This window comes from Varanus komodoensis, unplaced genomic scaffold (assembly GCF_004798865.1).
Source record: "Varanus komodoensis strain SLA01 unplaced genomic scaffold, ASM479886v1 scaffold51, whole genome shotgun sequence".
NCBI classification, from domain to species: Eukaryota; Metazoa; Chordata; class Lepidosauria; order Squamata; family Varanidae; genus Varanus; species Varanus komodoensis.
Genome location: NW_025336100.1, coordinates 2,935,575 through 2,959,705, shown reverse-complemented (window position 1 = coordinate 2,959,705; position 24,131 = coordinate 2,935,575). Strand labels below are relative to the sequence as shown.

At 45.7% G+C, this 24,131-nt stretch overlaps 1 protein-coding gene across 1 annotated transcript in view; it reads right to left on the bottom strand.

Moving 5' to 3' along the window:
• Window positions 1-24,131, bottom strand: part of CENPC (centromere protein C) — a 99,341-nt gene that overhangs the window by 20,933 nt on the left and 54,277 nt on the right. Inside the window, exons 14-15 of the mRNA XM_044447405.1 lie at window positions 11,467-11,556; window positions 10,815-10,969 (exon numbers count right to left, since the gene is read on the bottom strand). Of these exons, the coding sequence (XP_044303340.1) occupies window positions 10,815-10,969; window positions 11,467-11,556 (245 nt within the window). The remainder of the gene's footprint in view (window positions 1-10,814; window positions 10,970-11,466; window positions 11,557-24,131) is intronic.

The window sequence follows — 24,131 nt, the reverse complement described above, 5'->3', positions numbered from 1 at the left end:
GTGACAGCCAACCAGCCCATGGGAATGGACAGACAGCACAACAAGCAGTGAAGTTGATAGTTGGGGCTGACAAGAGCCCTGGTCTACCAAATCCCAGGACAGGAGTGGAGCTAGGGACTCTCACAGATGGAACTGAGCAGCCTGTCTGACATGGAGGTCCCTTCCCTGGAGGAGGTGATGCCTGTTACTTGGAGACAGCATAGGCAGGAAACTTAACTGAGAAACAGGAAGAAGGCAGGAGGGCTAGGTTTCACAGCACTTCTCCTGCTAGAATGCACAGACAAAGGAAATATGGTCTTAGAAAGGGTTCAACACTTCTTTCTGGAAGAACTCAAAGATATGGAACAATCAAGTCTTTCAGGAACAGTGTGCTTACTCAGGAGTAGAACTGCACTTCATGACAAAGGGAGACAGCAAGGGACTTCCAGGACTGTTAATTGTCTGGAGCAGGGCTGGCAGGAAGGAAACATCCACTGGGGTTCAGTCCTCAGAATCCAGGGCATCAAAGACAGATCAGCAACCTGGTCCTGCTGTTACTCTATCTCCAGTCCCAGATCTGAGACCATTCTGAGTGCCTGCTCCAAGAAGCATCTTCTCTCCTCCGAAGGGAATCTGGGTGAACATAGCTGCATCTGTGGACAGCTCTGATGGACATAAGAAGATCACCAATTCAGAGTCCAAAATGTGATCTAGGATGGAGAATGGAGATGATCTCTGCAATTTCCTGGGCCAAGATGGAAGTTGATCCAGTACTAAGGCCCAGTCTTGAGTCAATACTGACAGATGATGTTGGTTTGGTACTGAGGCCTGGTGCTGATTGGTTCTTGAGGTCCAGCAGCGGCTCAGTACCAAGGCCTGGCAATGGGTCGGTGTTGGACCCTGGAGTAGAACGGTGTTAGGGGAGTCTTTTTGGCCAGGTGTTGAGGGATGGTGGAAAGCCTGCTTTCACATCTCTTTGGTGTCAAGGGCAGTATGCAGAATCCTCATCCTGGTGGTGCTTGGTATTGTCTTGGTACCAACCTGGTACCAAGCATCTTGGTCATCCTTGTTGGAGGAGCTGGGGTTGTCTCCAGAGTGGAAGGACACTGGGGACCAGTCATAAGCACAGACTCATTCAATAAGGGAAGAGCGGGATTGTTCCCAGTGTCCTCTGGCCTCCAAGCATGGTGTCAAAGCTGGCATGGTGGGGCACTCCAGCACTGAGCCACTTTCTGAGGTTGGTGTTGTCAGCCCTGAGAGGGTGCCTGAGGAGTATTTCAGAGGTGAATTGGGTGGTACTGGCATTGGAAGTGCAATTCTCTGGGAGTGGAGGCCTGGGACAACTGGTTGCTTATCAGTGCAGCAGGTGGGGTTCCCAGTTCTCCTCCCAGAACAGTAGAGGGGGACTCCCTTGGTTCTGGGGAGCAGGAATAGTTGGTGGCCAGTGGGGTCCAGTTGTTGGGCTTGCCAGTCAATGGGTGCTCACATGGTACCTCTTCTTTTGTTGGGGTGTGGTGGCCATTTGTTTTTGAGCACTTCATTGTTTTCTGTACCACATGGTCATCCTGCACTACAAAGGGTGGAAAGACGGTCCTGTCCCTTGCTGGAAGTGTCTTTCACTTGCAGGGCTTTCTTCCATAGCTTGGCCTTGTGTTTTGTTTTGTGAAGACCTGGCAGTGCGCAAAGCTCTTCAAAATGTGTCCCTCACTCAAGCAAAAAAGGCATAGGGAATCACCATCAGGTGGAGGCAACTTGCAACAAGCAGCACAGCTCCTAAAAGCTGTCGCTGATGCCATCATGAAAAAGACAGATCACTTTCCTCTGTCATTTGTCAAGTGGTCATCTGTGTGTTTACACATACAGGCATTGCCGCACAGCACAAGGCCTGGATTTGAGAGAAATTTCTACAGCTAAATGTCATGAAGTGGGCAGGGTTTTCTTGGAGACTGTGATATCTCTGAGAAACCGAACAGAAGGTGAGAAGTTGAAAGCTGTCTGCCGCCGGGGGCCCCAGGTAGCGCTGTGTGGCAGAGAGAGGGGACGTGGCAGTCTGACAACAGCCAGTGAGAAGGAGGGAAGGTTGTGTGAATGTACAGATGACCACTCGAAGAATGATCTGCCTTTCTTTGTCGTGGTTTCCGTGCATCACACATATATGGGTGACTAACAAGCTTTCCCCACCCAAAGGTGGGATAGTGTTGTCACTGGAGAACTGTTAACAAGACAGCACAGCCAAAGGAGCAGTCCTGTCTGGTCCTGATGTCTAAGCAGTAGTGTCTCGCGAAAGAGCATGGAATCAACTATGTGGCAGCTTTGCAGATGTCATGAATTGGAATGCCTGCACGGAGAGCAGAGGAGGCGGCGACAGCCCTCATAGAGTGTCCTTTTGGAGCAACTGGCCAGTCCAATTTGGCCAGACGGGAAGTTCAATCATTTCAACAATCCATTTTGACAGTCTTTGAGTCCCTGTTGGTGCTCCTTTATCATGTTCCAAGTATTGACAAAGAGGTATTTGGTCTTCCTAAATGTGCATGATTGATAGAAAGCCAAGGACCTGCGTACGCTGAGACTATGTAGAGAGTGCTCAATCAGTGTTGATGGTGCAGGAAAATATGCCAGTAGAATGATGTCTTGGTTAAGATAAAAGGGTGTTGCAACCTTAGGAAGAAAGGCAGGGTCCATGCGGAGGACTACCTTCTCTTTGTGAAAATTGAAGTATGGAGGATCAACACATTCACTGGCCCTCCTTGCTGACGTGATGGTGACCAGGAAAGCCATTTTCCAAGAGAGTAGGTGAAGACTGACTGTAGCCATGGGTTCAAATGGAGATTTAGTCAGAGCCTGTAGGACGATGGGAAGGCTCCATGTCAGAATGACCTATCAGATCAGAGGTTGAAGGTTTTGTAGTCCTCATAAGAAGCGACATATGAGCTTGTGGGAGAATACGGATGAACCTTCTATGCATCCTTGGTGATGCGAGATGGCTGTGATATACACCTTAATGGAGGAAGGTTTGAGGCCCCCACAGTGTAACGAGAGTAGGTATTGTACAATGTTCTCAATGGTGGCAGATTGAGGCTGAAATTGGTTAGCAGCAGCAAAGGAGGTAAAGTGTTTCCATTTAGCATTATAGGAATGTTGTATATTTGGTCACAATGCAGATTGTAGAATAAACTGAATGGCTGTGTGAAGATTCGTCGAATTCATAGATATTGTCAGTACCAATGTTGGTTCCAACTGTAGTGTTGGTATTGGGTAGAACATTGATATCGAAGAGATGGCTGTTGATGAAGCAGACAACTCTGGAGATGTTCTTGTCAGACCTGAGGATGATGTTGGTACCAAAAAGGTTGAATGTGAAGCAATAGTTGGTACTGAGGATGACCTCAGTATCGAAGATGTTGATTGTACAAAGGCTATTGAATAAGCCAAGCTGTGAGCTTCAGGGAGTGTAGATCCAGGCGACCTATAGCACCTTGTGCTCTTGGGTTAGGAGGTGTGGAATCAGAGGTAGATGAATGTAAACATTCTTGGACAACTGAAGAAGAGTGGGGAACCAAGACTGTTGAGGCCACCACAGGGTGATTAGAATGCCTCAAGCATTGTTGTGATAGATCTTTGCTAATGTCTTTGTTATTAGCAGGATCGGGGGGGGGGGGGACACGTAGAAGAATTCATTCTCCCAACTGAATGCATCCCCAATTGAATTCGGGCCGGTTACCGCTCTGGAGCACTAGGTTTTGCAGACCAAGTTCCTGTGGGTGGCGAAAAGATCCATAGTTGGTTTTTCCCACAGTACAAATAGATGCTGGCAGACCTGACGGGCCAGCTCCCACTCCTGGGTTGTGGACATGCGTCTGAAGAAATCAGCTGCTTTATTCTCAGTGCCGGCAAGATGAACAGCTTGAAGGGTGATCTTGTGAGTGATGCACCAGTTCTGATGCGAAAGCAAGGTGTGTCAACAGGACCTATCCGGTTCCTCCCTGTTTGTTGATATAAAACATGGCCACAACATTATCTGATGCAATTTGGACAGCGTGACCTCATACAATGGTTTGAAAAGAATGTAGTGCCTTGAAAACTGCCAGCAATTCCAGGTAGTTGATATGTCTGGTAGTCTTGTGGCCATGCCAGGTGCCTTGGGTTCAGAGCAACACACAGTGAGCACCCCATCCAGTCAGGGAAGCGTCAGTATACAGTGTCACAATCAGTTCCGGTGGTTGGAATGCTACCCCGCAAGACAGATTGGTGTCGACAGTCCAGCAGGATAGGATTCAAAGGACTGAGTACAGAGGCTGTAGTAGTCGGTATGGTCAAATGCGTTTTGGATGGAAATTGCGGTTGAACCATAACTGTAGTGGCCGCATCCGCAGCCTCGCATTTGGTACCACTGATACTGTGGATGCCATGTGACTGAGCACCTGTTGGATGGAATGTGATGGGACAGTCTATTTGTGGTGAGGCAGCTTATAGAGCATATCAGTCTCTGGAATCGATCCGGTGGAAGGAAGGCTCGGGTGTGAAGTGAGTCCAGACGTACTCCGATGTAATTGATGACCTGGGAAGGAACAAGGCACGACTTATTATTATTGATGCATAGTCCCAGTTGATTAAGCAGGGAGCAGGTGGTTTCAATGGAGGCTAGTAAGTCCACTCTAGAGGAGGAAATGAGAAGCCAATACTCAAGGTAAGGATAAACTTGGACACCCCGAAGTCTGAGGTGGGCACACACCAGGGTCATGCATTTAGTGAATATCCTTGGTGCAGTAATGAGGCCAAAGTGAAGGACGTTGTACTTGTAGACCTCAATACCGACAGTGAATGGCAGGAGGCATCTGTGAACAGGGTGGATGCTGATAAGAAAGTAAGCGTCTTTCAAGTCCAAGGATGCGAACCAATCTTCTTTCCTGAGCAACAGAAGTATATTCTTGAATGTGGTCATCCTGAATTTCTTGGTTTTGATGTATTTATAAACTCCACGTAAATCCAGAATGAGTGAATGCCCCCATCATTCTTCCATACTGTGAAGTACCTGGAATAGAAATCATGCAGTCCTTCTGAGAGTCTAACTTTTCGAATCGCACCCTTATGAAGCAGCTTGGTTACTTCTTCTAGGAGGGCTGGAGAGGCTGCTGTATAGCAGATCAGACCTGAAGGTGGCACAGTTTCAAACTTGATTTTATATCCATGCTCTATGATGGAGAGAACCCACTGATTAGATGTGACAGACTCCCAGATGGGGAATTGACTTTGAAGCCAATCCCCAAAAGGGAGAGAGAAAGGTGGGTTTGAGGAACGAGGAAGGTTTGCGTGTCCCGTCAACACTGGCGCTTGTCATTTTCTGCGTGTCTTCGGGGCTGCTGGTAACGAGGCACTTTGCTGTGGTTGGGATGAGGCTGTTGCTGGCTAAAGTGTTGATATCTGGAGGGGTATCCTTGGTGGTAGGGTTGGAACGGTCGGTACTGGGCAGACTTATTCCAAGGCAGCTTACCTTTGGGTTGAGTAGCAGTCCATCCCATTCTGAAGGCAGTGAGACGAGTTTTATGGATATTTTCTAATTTGTCATTGGTCTTAGAGTGAAAAAGACCCATGCTGTCAAAAGGCATATTCTCAACATGCTGCTTGGTCTCTTGGTTTCCAGCCCTCAACCAGGCGTGGTGCCTGAGGGCCACTGCACCGACGAGAGCCCTTGAGTTGCAATCAACATGATATCTCATGGTAATCAGTTGTTGCTTAGAGAGCTGCATTGCCTCCCCAATGAAGAGGCAGGCCAGGCAGGCCAGTTCTCTCTGCTGGTCCAGGAGGAATGTAGCTAGGGACTTGATCTTCTGCCACAACAAATATTGATAGTAAGCCATTGTGGCTTTGTAGTTGGAGATATGAAGGCCGAGTACCATGGCGGTGTAGATCCGGCAGGACATCATGTCAATCTTCCTCCCCTCACCGTCAGTCAGTGCGGAGTGCTCTCTGGACTGACGGCCTTTGGTGGATTGATCACGATGGAGTTCAGTTGCGGCTGCTTCAGTAGGAAGGTAACGTCCTGCTCCCTGACTTTCTACATCGACTTCAGGTGCCGGGAGGAAGGGTGAGGATGGTTCAGGAGTTGCCAGGATTCCATCATCACCTGTCAGAGCACTGATATAAATGGCAGGGTTACTGGAACCGCATCCTCCTTCCGGACAACATCGTATATATTGCCCTGGTTGGGATCAACGTACTGTAGTATGTTGATTTCGAGGGAGGACATACGAGCCAGCAGTTCTGAAAAGTGGCCTAGGCTGTCACCAGGTGATCCTGGGCCTTGAGTTGCTATAATAGCATCAGGAGATGTCAAAACTTGTTGAGACTCTTCCGAGTCTGAATCTGATTGGTATGGAGGACTTGAGGAGGACGAGCCATCAGGAGACATGTGGACAAGCGATAGCCACAGCAGACATGGACAGAGCATCCCTAGATGTTTACAGAGGGGTGGAATGGTGGTGAAACGATGGTGGTGGTGGGTAGGGATAGTTGTATGGGGGACAGAAATCCCACGGATAGGCCCAATCCAGTTGGTTGGGATTGAAATCCCCATAATGACATCCACTACCTGGAGGGCTGTCGGGTGGGAGCTTGCAGTGGAAGGAACAAGGATGGATGATGTGAGGTCCTTGGAGATGCCTCTGGCAATGACTGTCCACCTGGAGTAAGGGTTGGCGATCTCACAGTCTGCTGATCAGGATCTGATGGAGGAGGCAATTCATGGATCTCCCCATCCAATATAGAGGCTTGTGCCACTGGTTCCAGGTGCTCCGGGCTGGAGTGAGGAGCGAGTAGGATGCACAGAGGTGACAATGGTGGTGTCACCTGCATACCAGACTGGTGGCCAGATGGTTTAGTCGGTACTGAGATGGGTGGCAGACTACAAGGATCCAGATGAGGCACCCGAGGGTGTTTTTTATGTCGGCGCTCAGTCTTATCCTTTTTAGGGCTCTTCAGTTTTGTGTTCCTATCAGATTTGGTATGCTTCCTCTTCTCCTTATGCTTTTTAGGAGAGAGAGACCAAGTAGAGTGCTTGCTATTGGTACCCACGTTGTCCCCTTGAGGTGGAATAGAGGGGGTGCACTTAGCAGAACCGGGAGCAGAAGAAGCGGCAGCTGCCATGACCTGCTTCATTGCAATGAGAGCCTGATTCCACAGCATTTTCTTCAATCTATTCTCCCAATTCTTTCTAGCCTGCCTTGCGAAGGACTGGCAATGGTTGCACTTATCCATTCTACGGCCCTCTCTGAGGCAGAAGAGGCAGAGAGAGTGTGGATCAGTTGGACACAGTTTTGCTCCACACTGGGTACACTTATGGAAAGCTGCTCACGGTGCCATCAAGAAGAACAAAAGAGAAGGTGATATTGTCAATAAAGAAAGGAGACGATACAAGGGTCTATTTTTGTTTTTTTTTTGGGAGACAGAATCTGGGGAGAGGGGGGAAGGGAAGAAGTAATGAGGAGGTCGGAGGGAAGCGAACAAGTTAGGGAGTGAAAGGGTAGATATCGGAAGAGTGAAGAAGAAAGTGAAATGCTATGGAGGAAAAAAGGCAACAAGATAAGCAAAAAGAGCCTGAGGCACAGCAAACTGCTTGCAGTTGCAAGCAGACTGGTGAAGGGGCGGGTACTCCACCCATTTATACCAAGGGGGAGGGGGGGCGCAGAGTTCCTGCCAGAACTGTTAAAGCTGTAAAATCTTCCTGGCAACAGGCATTGTGCAGGCGCAGCACCCACGTATGTGTGACGCATGGAGACCATGACGAAGAACCTGAGTTGCTGAAGTGCTCCTGGTTTGCGGATGCTTGAACTTTGCTCTTGGAACTCTGCCCATGACCCTGCTCCTGCTGCTCCTAGACCCTTTTCCTAGATCCTACAAGTTTTCCTGGCCCTTGTTTGCTCCTTCTTCTGTTCTAGCCCTCAAGGTACCTGCTTCCCTCAGCCTGTCTTCTTGGTTTCCTGACTCCAGGCTTGCCTGACCATGCTTGCCCCTTGAATGGACTCTGCCTTGCACTTCAACTCCTGGCTCTGACCTTTGGACTGTTTAACTGTGCATTTGGACTAACCCTTGTGTTGCCTAGGTCCTGGTGCTCCTGTCTGCTAGTCAGCCACCCACATCCTGGATGCTGACATCTTTTTAGAGCCATCCACCCTTCCTAGACTCCCTTGCCTCCAGTACCCTCTCGCAGCCCCAGCCTGGTTTTCAATTGACTGAAGTTGGCCTTCAAGAAGTCCCAACTCCTAATACTTGACCTACTGCTCATCCCCATCCCCCTGATCTCAAAGCATAAGATGGTCACTCACACCAAGAACTAATCTAATCAGCACATCATCCACCAGATCCTCCCTGTTGCTCAGAACCAAGTCTAGGATGACTCCCCCTCTTGTTGCCTCTCAGACCCCCTGGGTGAAAACCCTTCCTCTATAGCTTCTAGAAAGCAACGGGACCTAGCCACTGCTGTTGAGTGTGTCTCCCAAATAACTAGCTTCAGGGAAGCTGAAGTCTCCCAGTATGACCACATCCCTCCCCTGGGATACCCTTCCAATCTGGTCTATCAGAGCACCATCTATGGTCTCAGGTTGACCCAGTGGGCGATAACATACCCCACTATCAGATCCTTGGCCACCTCTAGATCCGTCAATCTTACCCCCACTGCCTCTACATCATGGGTCCTCAAACTACAGCCCGCAGGACAGATCCAGCCCACCATGGCCATCCATCCAGCTGCACTGCCATTCGCCACCCAGGTGTGCACTTGCTGTGCGGGTGGGGAGGCAGTGGCTTGCTCACTTGGAGATGGTTTTGGGCTTGCTGGGAGATCTCCAAGAGAGCGAGTCACTGCCACGCGCACCTGACGGCACCTCACCAGCCCGCACACCCAGGCACCCCCACCTCACTGGCCCGCGATGGTCACTGCAGCCTTTCAACTGGCCCCCTGTTGAAAAAGTTTGAGGAGCGCTGTTCTACATGATCCCCTTCTACCCAACTCCCTCTCTCATTGTACCCTATTCCTTCCTTAACAGATAGCACTGTACCCCCTCCCCTCTTCCCCTTCCTGCCCTTCCTAAAAAGAACATACCCTTCAAACATTCCAATCCTGCTTTTCATCCCATGTTGCTGTAATCCCCACATCATACCCACCTACTCCCTGGATTGTCTCAAGCTCTTCCTGCTTGTTTCCCATGCTCCTAGCACTGGTGTATATACATCACACCTCTTTCCCACGAACCCCATTCCCTGACTCCCTCATCATCCTCCTTCCTCCCAGCAGGAACCATCTGTGCAGTAGTCATACCAGCCCCTTCAGTCCCTACAACACCCTGCTTCTGAGACCCTGTTCCTGTTCCTTCACCACTCCAATCATGATTGGTTTCATGATTGGTTTTTGAGAGCCCTGATCCCATACGCCACCCCCAGATCAGTTTAAAGCTCTCCTGATGAAGCCCACCAGAGCATTCCCAAAAGTTGCTTTCCCCTTCCTGGTGAGGTGCAAGTACCTCTAAGTACATTAAGAATGACACAAAAAATAATATTGCATCACACAAGTACAGTAAAGGAAGACTGGTGGTATTCACCTCATCTGAAGCTTTCTCAGTATTTTGAATGGCTATTATAACTATTAATAATACTGCATTTATACCCCACCCTTCCTCTTGTAAGGAACCCAAGGCAGCTGATACAGTCCTTCTCCATTCCACTTTTTCCTCACCTCCCCCCCCCCACAAAAAAAACCCCAACCCACCTCTGTGAGGTGAATTAGGCTGAGAGTGAATGATTGGCCCAAAGTCACCCAGGGAACTTCATAGACAAGTGACAATTAAAACCTGGATTGCCCAGCTCCCCAGTTCAGCAGTCTCACCACCACACCAGCCCTCACCAGAATTAGCACTCTTAAGGACTAAAACAGAATAAACAAACTTTACCTTTTCTATTCCATTTTATGATCATGTACAAGGCAGAGATTTTTTGAAAATGCATTTCAGATTTCAACAGTAAAATGCAAGTGTCTTTTAATTTCCAGTCACAGTCTATAATCTGTTATGAACCGATGTGTACATGTCCTTGTTAAAACTATGCTATCATTAATCAAAAGTTCAAGGAAAAGTTTCTACATATCAGAGCAGGATAATCTTCAGGCTTGTGGGTTCTTTTTTGTTTTCTTTTCTTACTAGGACCTCAGCGCCTACCACCAGAAGTCAGATGCAAACTATTGTGACGAGCACAACCAATTACATAGAGCATGATATGGTCCCCTTGTTGATGTACGTAAGTCTCCAGACATGGAGGTTTACATGAATCCTGTGCAGGTGAAGCAGCAGTGATCTTTACAGTGCTTCATGTCCTGCATTTCATCTAGATGGCCATTTTCAGCCACCTAGAACGAAGTGCCATAAGGAGGGTGGGAGGCTGAGATGCCGTTTGGATATGACGTAAGCCATTAGCCCCCTTTTCCTCCCTTTTTCACCCCCCTGGCACAACACTTTAGCCCTCTCTGAGGCTGATTTTTGACCTCAGAGTGGCAGCTAGAGCAGCTTCTACATTAGCTACAAAGGCTGCAGGGCAGGAGCTTGGCCTCTGAAGTTCCAGCACTTGGGTCACAGGACACCAGAGCTGAGGCTGTAAATATTTCCATGACCCCCAGACAAGGTTGGGAGGTCATAGGACTATGTCCTTATTAACCCAGTTCACATGATCTCGGTGCCAAGGTGAAGTACGTTAAAATATGACACTACATATGGTATAAACAGGGAGAACTTGATTTGCAAATAGAAAATATTCAATCATGTAAAAATATATGCAATAGCTGGTATACTTACCATTGTATCTGTGTAGGAATATTGAAATCCCTTTTCTTCTAACGGTTTTATTATCATTTTGCCAGCAGAAAAAGTGGGTGTACTTAGATATTTATATATGGACACTTTTTCATTACTGATGAAAACTGCATGTGAACTACCACTGCTCACACATTCTGTTATAAAAGCAGAAATGAATAAATATGTATAGCGCTTGATTAAATAAAATAATATACATGCCATGACCTCCCAATTTTAGTTCAAAGTAAATAAAAACTATTTTAAAGTATATTAACAGTTTGTATGATATACAATGTCAAAACTAGAGGAATACTAAAAGATCACGCTAATATACTAAAAATGAAGTATGAAAACCAGGTAGAACCTGGCTCCATATATAGCAGAGCTGTAGAACCACTGTCCCACCAGGTCATCTCCAGCCCATCTCCAGTCACTATCATCAGTGGGCAGGAACAGTGAAAAATGTTGTTCAATAACATTTTCAGGACCTTATATCCCTACTTCTGACACTGGGGGGAAGGATCCACATAATCACCATATTATTAAAAATACTAATTAGAAATAACACAATAATGCTTCCTGAACAATAAAGGTTAAACAAGTTTTCCTGGACTTCAGATACATATCTTTTAGCATGTGCTACTTTTCTCACCTAGAAGAACCTCTTGCTGGGATGTGCTATCAAATATAACAGCTGGTTGAGAAGGATCTTTTAAGGATATTGAATGATCAGATATGTTACCTGCAAAACATAAAAATAAATAGAGAACTGAGCTCCAGGACATACAATGGCTATTGTTCCCTGGAAAGAAAGGGGCAAACTTCAAAGTCATCTCGTGAGAGATAACTCGGTGAAAACAAAAATTTGAGATGTCACAGGGGTTTCTTCATCTGTGTTATGAATTCAGATTACTTCTCAATTCGTATGACAGAGATACATTCCATAAAGTCAAATGCTGGGCCAGCCATCAAGAAAATATAATTGCTTAAAATAGCTGGGGTCAGACATCTTGGAGAACAGCCAATTGCCACCATGCATAACAGGTTCATGCTGCAAAATGAAGAACCACTCATCCCTTTTCTCAAGACCAATTCAACAAAAGCATTGGATGCAGTAAGGGTACTTCCAAAGTGATTCTACCATAAAATGGTATAGTTACCATCCTTCCACAATAGGAAGTCTAGAGGACTGAGTCCATGCCAGCTATCATAGAGAAAGGCAGGTTGCTTACCTGTAACTGTTGTTCTTCGAGCGGTCATCTGTGCAATCACACCTATGGGTGACTAGCAAGCTTACCATCCAGGAGGAGGGGCTGTAGTCACCCAAAAATTGAAGAGAGAACTGTCCTTCCAAAGGCATAGTCCCATCTTGCACAGATGCCCAGCTGGTAGTGGAGGACAAAGGTTGAAGGCATGGACCATATTGTGGCCCTGCAGATTTCTTGGAGCGAGACACCAGCTAGCAGCACAGTGGATGTGGCTTGAGCACATGTGGAGTGAGTGCGTGGGTGGTCTGTCAGAGGAATTTTGGCCATCTTGTAGGCAAGAGAGATGGTGTTGGAGATGGGTTCACCAACCCTGGGGCCCTCAAATCATACGAAGAGGCGCTCAGAGCAGCAAAAAGGCTCAGTCTGGGCTCTGTAGAAGGCGAGGGCCTTCCTGCCATCAAGGAGGTAGAGCGTGGCCTCGATGGGGGTGGAGGGGTCGGAGAAGGTAGGAAGGACAACATTCTGATTGACATGGAAAGGGGATGTCACTTTGGGAGTGAAGTGAGGGTCAGGGCGGAGGACGACCTTGTCCCTGTGAAACGTGAAGAGGGCATCGATCTGCAGGGCAGCTAGTTCGCTGGCATGGCAAGCAGTTGTGATAGCCACTAGAAACGCAATCTTCCAAGAGAGGAGGAGGAGGTCTGACGTGGGCTTGGGCTCAAAGGGCCTCCTCGTGAGGGATTGTAGAACCATGCAGAGGCACCAGGAGGGGGTGTGAGTCTGGACTGGGGGGACCATGTTCTGCAGACCCCTGAGGAAACGGCGTGCCAGGGGGTGGGTGAATACGGAGGAACCTTGGATGGGGGGTGAAAGTGGGAGATGGCTGCCAGGTGGACCCTGATAGAGGAGGGGGAGAGGCCCATGGTGAAGAGGATCTGTAGGTATGCCAGGATTTGGTCAATAGGTGGGGGGGGGCGAGGCCCTGAGCTATGGCTGAGGCTGCGAAGGCTCCCCATTTTGCTAGATAGGAACGGCAAGTGGAGGGCTTTAGGGCAGCCTGTAGAATGGTGGCAACCACAAGAGGGAGGGAACTGTAAGGGTTGGTTAGGGGTTGATCCTCCAGGTTGTCAGGTGGAGAGTTCTGAGGTCAGGGTGCAAGACCCTATCCTGGTCCTGTGACAGCAGGTTGGGGAGGGAGGGGAGGTGGCAGAACTTGTTCCCGGACAGGCAAAGGAGAAGAGGGAGCCAAGGTTGTCTTGGCCACTAGGGAGAAACAAGAATGCAGCTGTTTCTTGAGTCAGGGGGTGCGCCCTCCACAAGCCATCAATGCCGGTTTAACAGCGAAGAATAAAAGTTTGAAACACATCGGACCTGCTGGGTGAGCATTTCTGCTTTTTAAAATATTGCCTATGAAAGAACTTGTGAAGCAAGTATCAATCTGAATAAAAAAGAAAAAAGAAAAGCCCTTCTGATGGAGGGAGGAATCTCCACCACACCCCCCGTGGAGTTCAAGCAGCGACTAATCTAGGGGAGATGAACTGAGACTGGGGAAACTTGAGGCTTGGAAAAGAAAAGACTCTTTAATCTCCCCCAGGGTGAAGAATTAAATCAGAATTTACTGTAGATTAATTGATAGAAAAGTTTTTCTTTTTTCTTTCTGGTTTCATTTTCATTTCATTTTCTTCGGAGACGTCCTTTTCCTTTTGACGTCATATCAACAAACAACTCTTTGCTGCCACCCTGTGGCCATTTTACTTTTAACAGATTTACTGTGTACCAAACAACCTTTTTCTTATCGGCCCCCCCCCCCCCCCCCGCTTTTTTTTCCTTCTTTCTCCTTCTGGAGGTTTTATCACTATGAAAAAAACACCCCTCCTCCTCGGCACCTACATCTGCTACCCAGAGCCCAACTCACCAATTCAAAACCGCAGATGTGGAAAAATACCAAAAAGACTTACAAATGACACTTTTGGCAATACAAGCATCTCTAACATCTGTGCAAACATCTCAAGAGGCTATGCAAAATTCTATACTAAAATTGACATTCGAATAAAAGAATTTGGCTGCGGAACAAAGAGAAAGAATGGATAAACTGGATAAATTGGACAGCACTGTTAGGGAAGCATGCAATCAATTGACAGATGTTTGACTCAAAACTGAACAAAATACACAAAAGATCCAAGAAGTCCATAAAAAAATGAAAGCGACAGACAAAGAAACACAACTATTAATACAAACAAATAAGTCACTATGGGACTCGGATGCTATACTAGAGATGGAGAAGGCATCTAATTATTTAAGTTTTCAGAACATACCAGAGAGAAGAAATTAAAACTAAGGGAATTAATAATCACTATGCTGGCAGATGCTCTGGATTTGGAAAATGAAGAGATGGATAGAGAAATTGACCTGGTTTATAGAGTTAATTCAAGCTATGTTAGAAGACACAAACTACGCAGGGAAGTTCATGTTAAATTTGCAAAAAGATCTGTAAGAGATAATGTTCTGAAGGTTGTACATGAAAAATCTCTAAGAGTCGATGATCAACATGAGGTGACTGTTCTGAAAAAAATACCATGAAGGATCAGAGAAGGATGAAAGAAAAACCTATTTCTTACTATGAAGCTGACAAAGAAGGGAATTATGTTCAGGTGGTTAACGCTAGAAGGAATATTCTTTACCTGGAACTCCACAAGATATAAGTTGGATTCAATCTTCAAGGCGCAAGAGTTCTATGAAAAATTTAGAATCTCATTTGAAGATGAAGAATAGGCTGTACAAAAAGGAGGGAAAGATGCTGAAGCAATGGATGTAACAACTTACCACCCTGAAGAAGGAGAAATAGCAATTACAGATCAACAAGAAGATGAACAGGCACCGGAACCAAAAGATAAGAGAAAAGGTAGAAGCGTAAAGGCTAAGCATAAATAGATAAATATATATTTTACAAACATGGCTCTTAAAATGGAAGGAAGAACTGAACTATTTTCTTTGAACGTAAATGGATTAAACGCACTCTCTAAGAGGAGAAAGACCATCACTCAGCTTCAAAAACGGAAGTTAGATATAATTTGTCTGCAAGAAACACACATTAAGAAACAACATAGTAAGTTCCTGGAATGTCCAAAACTCGGAAAGTTATTTAAATCATCTGCTCATCAAAAGAGGTTTAGCATTATACATTAAGGAAAAAATAGACCCCAAATATATCTTAGCAGATGAAGATGGTAGAATTCTGATGGTTGAAGTTACAATGAAACTCAAAAAGGTGTTTTTGGTGGCGATCTATGCACCAAATGATCATGAGGAAGTGCTTTACCAAAAACTACATAGTTTACTCTTGCAAGTGGATTATCAAACTTTGTGTTTAATGGGAGACTTCAATGCAATTGTGGATAAAAAATAGACCATAAGAGTGAGACAAAGGAGAAAAAAGGCAGGAGGATACTTCCAAAGTCTTGCTTTAATATATTTGAAGAATTCAGACTGACAGATGCTTGGAGACATAAAAACTCAACTTCTGCTAAGTATACTTTCTACTCGAATAGACATAGGTTGTGGTTCAGAATTGATATGATTTGGATAACACCAGATCTAGTTCCAGATATGTTAGAAGCTGAAATAGATACAAATGTCTGGGCAGATCATAATCCTGTAATCATGACATTGAAAGGGACCGTAAAAACACCCAGATAGGTATTCAATAAATCTCTATTAAAAGACAAAAAGTTCAAAAAAGAAATAAACAAGGAAATGGAATTGTTTTTCCAAGTTAATAAAGCTGAAGAAACCTCTTTGCAAAATGTTTGGGATACGGCTAAAGCCTATGTCAGAGGCCTGATAATAACATACTCAGCAAAAATAAACAAAATGAGAAAGCAGGAATTATCTAAATTAGTAGAGGAACTGATAAAGCTTGAACAGGAGCTCCAGGAAGATCCATCTAAAAAAGACCTTAAGACACAAATGAATATTCTAAAACACAAACTGAACCTCTTGGATACAAATGAACTTACCAAACAAAACTGACTAAACAGAACTATTTCGAAAATGCTAATAAACCAGGGAGATGGTTAGCTTATAAACTAAAGAAGGAAAGAGAGGAGAGATTAATATACAAATTGAAGGATGGAGAAGGATGACTGCAGGTACAAAGTATGTTAATTAAGAAAATAGTGGAAGACTTCTTTGCAAAGCTGTACCAAAATAAAGAAACTCCAACTGAGAAAGTTAATGAGTATATCCGAAATTTACCAAAGCTGTTGGAGAAATACCAAAAAACATTAAATGAAGAAATAACAATGACAGAAGTAACTGAGGCAATTAAGAGACAAAAGAATGACAAAACCTTGGGCCTGGATGGGTTACCAGCAGAGTTTTATAAAGCTTTTGAAGGAATCCTGTCTGTGCCTTTTAAGGATATATGCAATGTGGTATTGTTAGATGCTAAAGTACCGAATACTTGGATAGAGGCAAATATTACTTTAATACTGAAAGAAGATACAGACTTGACACAGATCCAAAATTATAGACCTATATCACTTTTAAATGTGGATTACAAAATCTTTGCCTCTGTAATGGCAGAAAGACTGAAGAAGTATTTAACAGACTTTATATATCCAGATCAAAATGGTTTTTTACCTAAAAGACAAATGAGGAACAATACGAGAATTATTTTGGATATTTTAGAGTATTATGAGGTCCACTCTGAAAAACCAATGGCACTATTATTTATGGATGCACAGAAGGCCTTTGATAATGTTAACTGGCAATTCATGAAACAACAATTAGTTCAAATGGAATTTGGTGAAAAATTTATCAATGCAATATTAAGCATCTATCAAAAACAGACTACCAGGATTATAATTAATGGAGAACTTACATATACCATAGGGCACAAGACAAGGATGTCCTTTATCACCATTGTTGTTCATATTGATTTTAGAAGTGTTAAATAGAAATATTAAAGAAGACATGGATATTAAAGGTGCTAGAATTAGAGATGAAAGCTATAAACTGCAAGCATTTGCAGATGACTTAGTTTTCATTCTTGAGAAACCCTTGGTAACAATGTCCAAACTTTTACAAAAGATTGAAGAATATGGCGAAGTTACTGGGATGAAAATAAACAGAGAGAAGACAAAACTGTTAGTGAAAAATCTCACAGTGGAGCAGCGAAAAACTCTGATGGAACAAGTAGATCTTCAAATTGTTAAAAAGGTTAAATATTTGGGAATTTCTCTTACAGCTAAATGCACTACATTGAAAGAAGATAACTATGATAAATTATTTAAGGAAATTAAGAGTGACCTGGAAAAATGGGCTAACTTGCAATTATCTCTGTTGGGAAGAATAGCAATAGTTAAAATGAACATATTACCAAAGTTTTTATTTTTATTCCAAATTCCCATAAAAACTGATAATTTTTTTTGATGATTTAAATACCCAAATCTCGAGATTTGTATGGAAAAAGAAGAAACCAAGGATTAAATTAAAAATGCTTCAGGAGGCCAAAGGGAATGGGGGTTTTGGTCTTCCTGATTGGATGTTGTATTATCAAGCTTCTGTCTTAACATGGCTAAAAGAATGGATACCCTTAAGAAATAAGAGAATTCTGTATCTTGAAGGGCATGATTTGCAAATGGGTTGGCATGCTTATATGTGGTATGAGAAGTGTAAGGCACATGGTTGCTTTTTAAATCATTATATTAGGAAATCATTAATGTCAGTGTGGGGAAAGTTAAGGACAAAACTGTATATTAAATTACCAAGATGGCTTTTGTCTATGGAAGCTCTTGTATACCCAAATGCATTGAATTTTGATATGATTGTGAGATATGATGATATTTTGGATAATGATGGATGATTGAAACTGATTCAAGAAATACAAAAGCAAGGAATTAATATCTCTTGGCATAAGGTTCCAATGCAATTGAGACATGTTAAAGACTATAAAATGTGGGGTTTTTATAAGGAGTTAACAGCATTTGACCGTGTGATTTTAAAATCAGATGAGAAAATGATTAAAAGATTGTATAATTTTCTTTTGGATAGGAGAATGGAAGATGAACAACTTAAGGAAACTATGACAACATGGGCACAAAACTTTCGATATAGTATTGAGTTAAAGAAATGGCAAAAGCTGTGGGAAAGAAATATTAAAGTAACATTAGCAACCTCATATAAAGAAAACCTGTATGAAATGTTTTATAGATGGTATCTATGTTTTATAGATGGTATCTTAGCCAAATAGATTAGCTAAGATGTTTCCAAATATGTCAAATGGATGTTGGAAATGTAAACATAAACCGGGTACCTTTTATCATATGTGGTGGACCTGTGATAAGGCAAAAAAATATTGGATTAAAATACACAAATGGCTTGAGGGAATGTTACAAAAATCTCTAATATTTAAACCTGAAGTTTTCTCATTAGGCATTGTACCTGATGATGTTGGTAATCAAGCAATGTATTTGATTCTACATGTAACTACTGCGACGAGGATTGCACTTGCCCAACACTGGAAAAGTGAAGAACCACCCACCAATGAACTGATCCTAAAAAAGATCTTGGACTGTGCCGAAATGGGCAGACTGACTTTGTCTCTGAAGGAGAAAGAAGATACAGACTTCTATCAAACTTGGAATTCCTTTTATTATTGGCTAGAGAAACGGGACTATGCATAGACTTAAATATGTTTGCGGATTATCATAAAAAGAAAAAGTATGGAGAGCTGACCCAGTAGGTCTGATGTTTTTGATGATTGATGATTTTTTAGTTTCTTTTTGTTAGTTAGTAGAAAAATAACAATAAAACTTGTCTAAGAGAGAAAAAAAAAGAAGAATGCAGCTGTTCCTGTTGCTTTGGAGTTTGGCCACCACCCTGGTGATCAGGAGTCCCATCCCACTTGAGGAGAAATAAGTCCAGGGACCCCTGCCCTGTCCTGCTCTGCAGCAGTACTGGTTGCATTTGGTGTTCTCGGGGGTGGCAGCGAGGTCAATCTCGGGGTGTCCCCATTTCTCGCAGTGTGTGAAAGGTGGAGGCTTCCAGCTCCCACTCATGTGGGAGAGTAAGTGGCTAAGTGAGTCCGCTAGGGTATTAAGGTGCCCTGCCACGTGAACAGCTATAATGACGATGCCCCTCTGGATGCACCAGTGCCAGATGGCAGTTGCCAGGGTTGCGAGGCAGGTGAAATATGTTCTCCCTTGATTGTTCAGGTAGTTCATGACAGTGTTGTCATCTGTGGCTACCTGAATGTGGCGCCCTGTCAGGCTGTCTTGGAAGAACACAAGGGCCTTCTGGACTGCCAGCTTCTCCAACATGTTGATGAGGAGATGGGCCTCTGGTTCCAGTGACTCTTGCACATATGTATGCGGAGTGGGCATCCCAGCCTGTGTTGGATGTGGTGATGGTCACAGATGGTTGGGGGGGGGGCATTCCTGTAGTGAGGTTGGCTATGATGCTGCACCAGTGGAGGGGCTCCCTGACCACCACAGGTGGGGCTAGATGGGTTCTGTGGGGGTCTTTCTCCCACACGAAGGCTTCCATGAACCATAGCTGGAGAGGCCTCATGTAGAGCCTTGCAAGCTGCAGCATCAATACTACGGCAGCCATGAGGTCCAGCAGCTTCTGGATGGTGTGGGCAGTGGTGTGTGGTGTAGCCCTGACGGAAGTGGCCAGTGAGGCGAGGACCTCTGCCCTTGGCTGAGGTAGGAAGGCTTTGGCGAGGGTAGCGTCCCTGTGAAGAGTATGGACTGTGTAGGGAAAAGAACAGATTTGTCATGGTTGATGAGGAGCCCAAAGTCCTGTAGGAGGAGGTGTGTGGTAGCTAGGCCGCGCAACATGTCCTCCCTGGAGGGGGCCACAAGCAGCCAGCCATCCAGGTATGGGAAGATCTGGACACCCTGGAGCCTGAGGTGGGCACAAACGACTGCCACACATTTGGTGAATACGCAGGGAGCCGTGGCAAGGCAAAAAGGGAGAACGGAAAACTGGAAGGCCTCCTGGTCAATTTGGAAATGCAGGAAGTACCTGTGTTCTGAGTGGATAGAGATATGGAAATAGGCATCCATCAGGTCAATAGAGACAAACCAGTCTCCTTGGTTAAGGAGGGGGAGGATGCCCTGGAGCGTGACCATTCTGAATTTCTTGGGGGAGATCAACTTGTTGACCCCCCTGAGATCCAGGATAGGCCTGAGAGACCTGTCCCATTTGGGTACTGAGAAGTACCTAGAGTAGAAGCCCCAGTGGGCTGGTGGGGGGACATGCTCTATTGCCCTTTTATCCAGCAGAGTCTGGCCTTCTGGCCAGGGCGGGAGATGGAGGAGTGGTCTTGACGCGACCAAGGAGTGACAGAACATCAAATTCTAACCTGTACCCCATTCAATGATGGATAGGACCCAGGAATCAGAGGTAATGGCCTCCAAGGCCAGGAGGTATTGTGCTTGATGGTCTATGAAGCAGGTGGGGAGGTCAGGGAGGTGGCTGCCTGGACTAGAATGTCAACACCTGTGCCTAGTATCCTGCTGCCTCAGCGGTAGCCTCTGGCAGGGTTGGGAGTCCCACCGCTTGTTGGCAAGTGGCACTCTGGGTCGCGTGGAGCGGTCAGGGAATGGGCCGCGACGGGGGGCAATGGCAGTTCCCTGCCATCTCCTTTGCACTGAGCTCTGCCCAAAGACTATGCGCTCGGCAGTGGTATGAGCTATATGGAGGGAGTCCATTCCCATCTGTACGTGAATTAAAGCCTTCACCATCAAAGGGCAGGTCCTCTGCCTCAGTGTGTACAATGGCGCCCATCTTTTCCCACAGGAAGAGCTGGTACCTGGCTCATAGCTAGAGACCCTAAACCCAAGTGCAGCACCCATTTGTAGCTAGAGACCCTAAACCCATTCACCATGGTATCTAAGCGGCGTCCCTCCTTGTCCACAGGAGTGGACTGATCCTTCTGGGGTGTGCCCTGCATGGACTCCACTATAATGGAGTTAGGCCTGGGGTGTCTGAGAAGCAGAAAGAAGGCCTTGATGGTTACCCTGTAGGTGGACTCAACCTTGCATGAGGTGGCCAGGGGCCCTGCAGAGGCTTTCCAGGACTGCTGCACTGTGCAGAGTTGCACAGGCAAGGCAGGGATGGACACGGGGTGGTCTCCCCTGAGGCTAGGGCATCGTAGCATGGTTTGGCCTTGGGCTCCGGTGGGTGGGAGGTTTGGAAGCTGAGATCCTCAGCCATGTGGAGGACCAGGTCAGGTCACCTCCCTTAGAAGGAGAAAAGGAAAGGTCCTGGTCTAGGGCCTGGCCATCTGGAGAGTGGATGGAGGCTGTGGGGGAGGGAGAATGTCACAAAGCCGGGGGTCGACTCTGACTTGAATCCTGTAAAGGCAAACGCTGATGGAGGCTGCTCCTGCATTGATGATCCTGGTGTGAAGCAGGTGAGCATTCGTGAGCTGCAGCAGGACTGCTGGAGCAGCGGCGCTGGCAGGCAGGTCTAGTGTAGGCCGTATTTCTAGCCGATGAGTCCTCACTGGGCCAGCAGCGTTGGTGAGTGTGGGGCTGGTCCCTGGGCCTGGTGGTGTGGCTAGATTCCCTGCTGGGGAAGTCCCAGTGGCCTGCACGTTTGGAGACCAGGAGCCTCAGTCGGGCCCAGGGAGCATGGGCCTCTGAGGACCCAGAGTCAAATTCGGCCACGCAGGGCCTCCTCATGCACAGGGATCGAGGGGACGAGCTGGAGTGCGAGGAGGCTGCAAAGCATGACAAGTCCTCCAACTTTGGTGGGGGGGGTGTGGTGTGCCTGTGGCCTCCACAGCATCACCTGCAGGCACTGGGAGCAATTGGCAGTCCCCTGAGTGGGTGGATGCATGGATAGCAGTCTCCACAGCTGGAATGGCGGCCAGACTTTGTGCTGGCAGCATCTCGGGTATGGAAGGTGCTGCCGAGGAGCGCGGATCTGGGGAATCCAGAACTGGGACCACAGGCGTCACATTCAGGGATGCCCCAGAGTCCAGGATCCGCAGGCGGTCCTGGGTGGCCTCTGGTGTCAGGGAGGCAGGGTCCTTTGTGATGCAGCGCTTCTTTCTACTTGCAAGGGCTGTGACACCAGAGGGGCCCTCACCCAGCAAGGCTGCTCTCTTCCTAGCCCTGCAGGGCTTGGAAGTGCCTTTGGTAGGGGGGTTGTCGGCCTCAGAGGCTGTAATGGTGATACAGGCCCTCTACCACAAGGCCTGTTGGAGGCGCATGGCCCTCTGCCGCCACGTCTATTTTTTAAAGGCCTGGTGGTGTGGGCAGGTCTCTACAATGTGCTCCTCGTCGAAGCAGAGGAGGCACTTGGAATGCCCATCGTTGGTGGGCATTCGGGCCGTGCAGGAGGCACAGCAGCATAGAGCGGAGTTGGCCACGTGGTTCAAAAGGGAATGTACATGGCAGAGAGAAAAAGAAAAAACAAGAGGAGGAAAACATGCAGAGAAGAAGAGAGAAAGAAAAAAAGAAGATGGCGAATCAGGTGAGTGGAACAAGTGGAAAGTCTGATCTGAGCTGACTTGAAGTGCGGTTGAAAAGGAACTGAAGGACTGGGCAGGAGCCCCTCCCCTCCTTATGCTGCCTGTGCAGGGTGCAGGCCAGGCTTCCGCCCACTCCATGGTGCCAAGCTTTGGAAGCTTACTCCAAATGAGGTCTTGTGCTCTGCAGCAAGTCCATAGATGTGATTACACAGAGACCACAACAAAGAACTTTGCAAGTAGGGCAATTCTCCTGAAAGGCTCAGATGGACTGATCATTATGGAACCTTGATGTGGCTAGTGTTCTATAAGAATGGAGTATTTTAACATGGGGAAGTGCTCAAATTTGTGGGACTATGCAACTTCACATGGTAGTCAAGGCGGATTCTCACCACAGGTTGCAGTGAAATTATAGACAAGTACACTGGAAGCATCTTAAATTTCTATAGGAATAGTCATCCTTCTTCATAAAGGTAGAATGTTGCGGTATATACAGCTGCATTCAATCTCATTAACATTACTGTGGATCTTTCACTCATGGTACAGCAGAGGAATACAGAGATGATTATTATTACACTGCATTTATATCCCACCTTTCTTCCCTTTGCAAGACATCCAAGAAAGCTTACAAATTTCTCCTCCTTTGCATTTTATTCAGACAACAACCCTATGAGGTAAGTTAGGTCAAGGTGCAGTGACTGGTCCCAATAGATTTCATGGCTGACTAGAACCCTGATCTCCTGAGTCTCAGTCCAGCACTCTTAATCATGTTAATAATTTTATCTGAAATATAAATAATTATTACATTGATATGTTTATATGCAGTACAAACATGTGTAATTCTATGAAGGATTTTACAGTATTAGTTGTACTACAAGCTACTGCAGATTGCACATGTGGATTGCTCTTTGCTTTGTTCTATCCTATTAAAGTTTCCAGGAATTAGTAGTAATCCTCCATGTTTTGAGGCCAGCCTTATGAGCACCTCTATATTTAAGGATGGGATAGTACCTGGAATAAGGTCAATTAATTGCAAGGCACCATTTTAAGGATACAGAAGGACTCTATGCAGATAACAAGTCTAACTCAATGGAACTGGGCAGCAGTAAGCAAGATTTTTCCTGTTGGAAGCTCAACCTATTTCTGAATTCTGAGTTAGGAATGAACGAACTTTGGATTGAAAAGGGTCCACAAATTTTCAATTTAGATTGAAAAGGATCTACCAAAGGCCCCACCTATGGAATGCGCTCCCCAGAGAGGTCTGCCTGGCGCCGTCGTTATTTGTTTTTCGGAGCCAGGCTAAGACCTTTTTATTTAAAACTTATTTTAAGTGTTAATTTATTATGGAAGATTTTTAAACATTTTTAAGCCGAGATGCACCGGGTTTTAATATTTTTAGTGTATAAATTTTTATATGATTTTGTTTGTTTTAGTTTTTGTTGTGAGCCGCCCCGAGGCTTTGTTGCGATGGGGGCGGCATAGAAATGTTTTAAATAAATAAATAAATAAATAAATAAATAAATAAATAAATATTGACTAGCCAACCAAAATATGCTTCCCAATGGCATTTTGACATTTGTTTGATCTTCAGAGATGCACAGCTCAACATGACCTCAGGAGAGA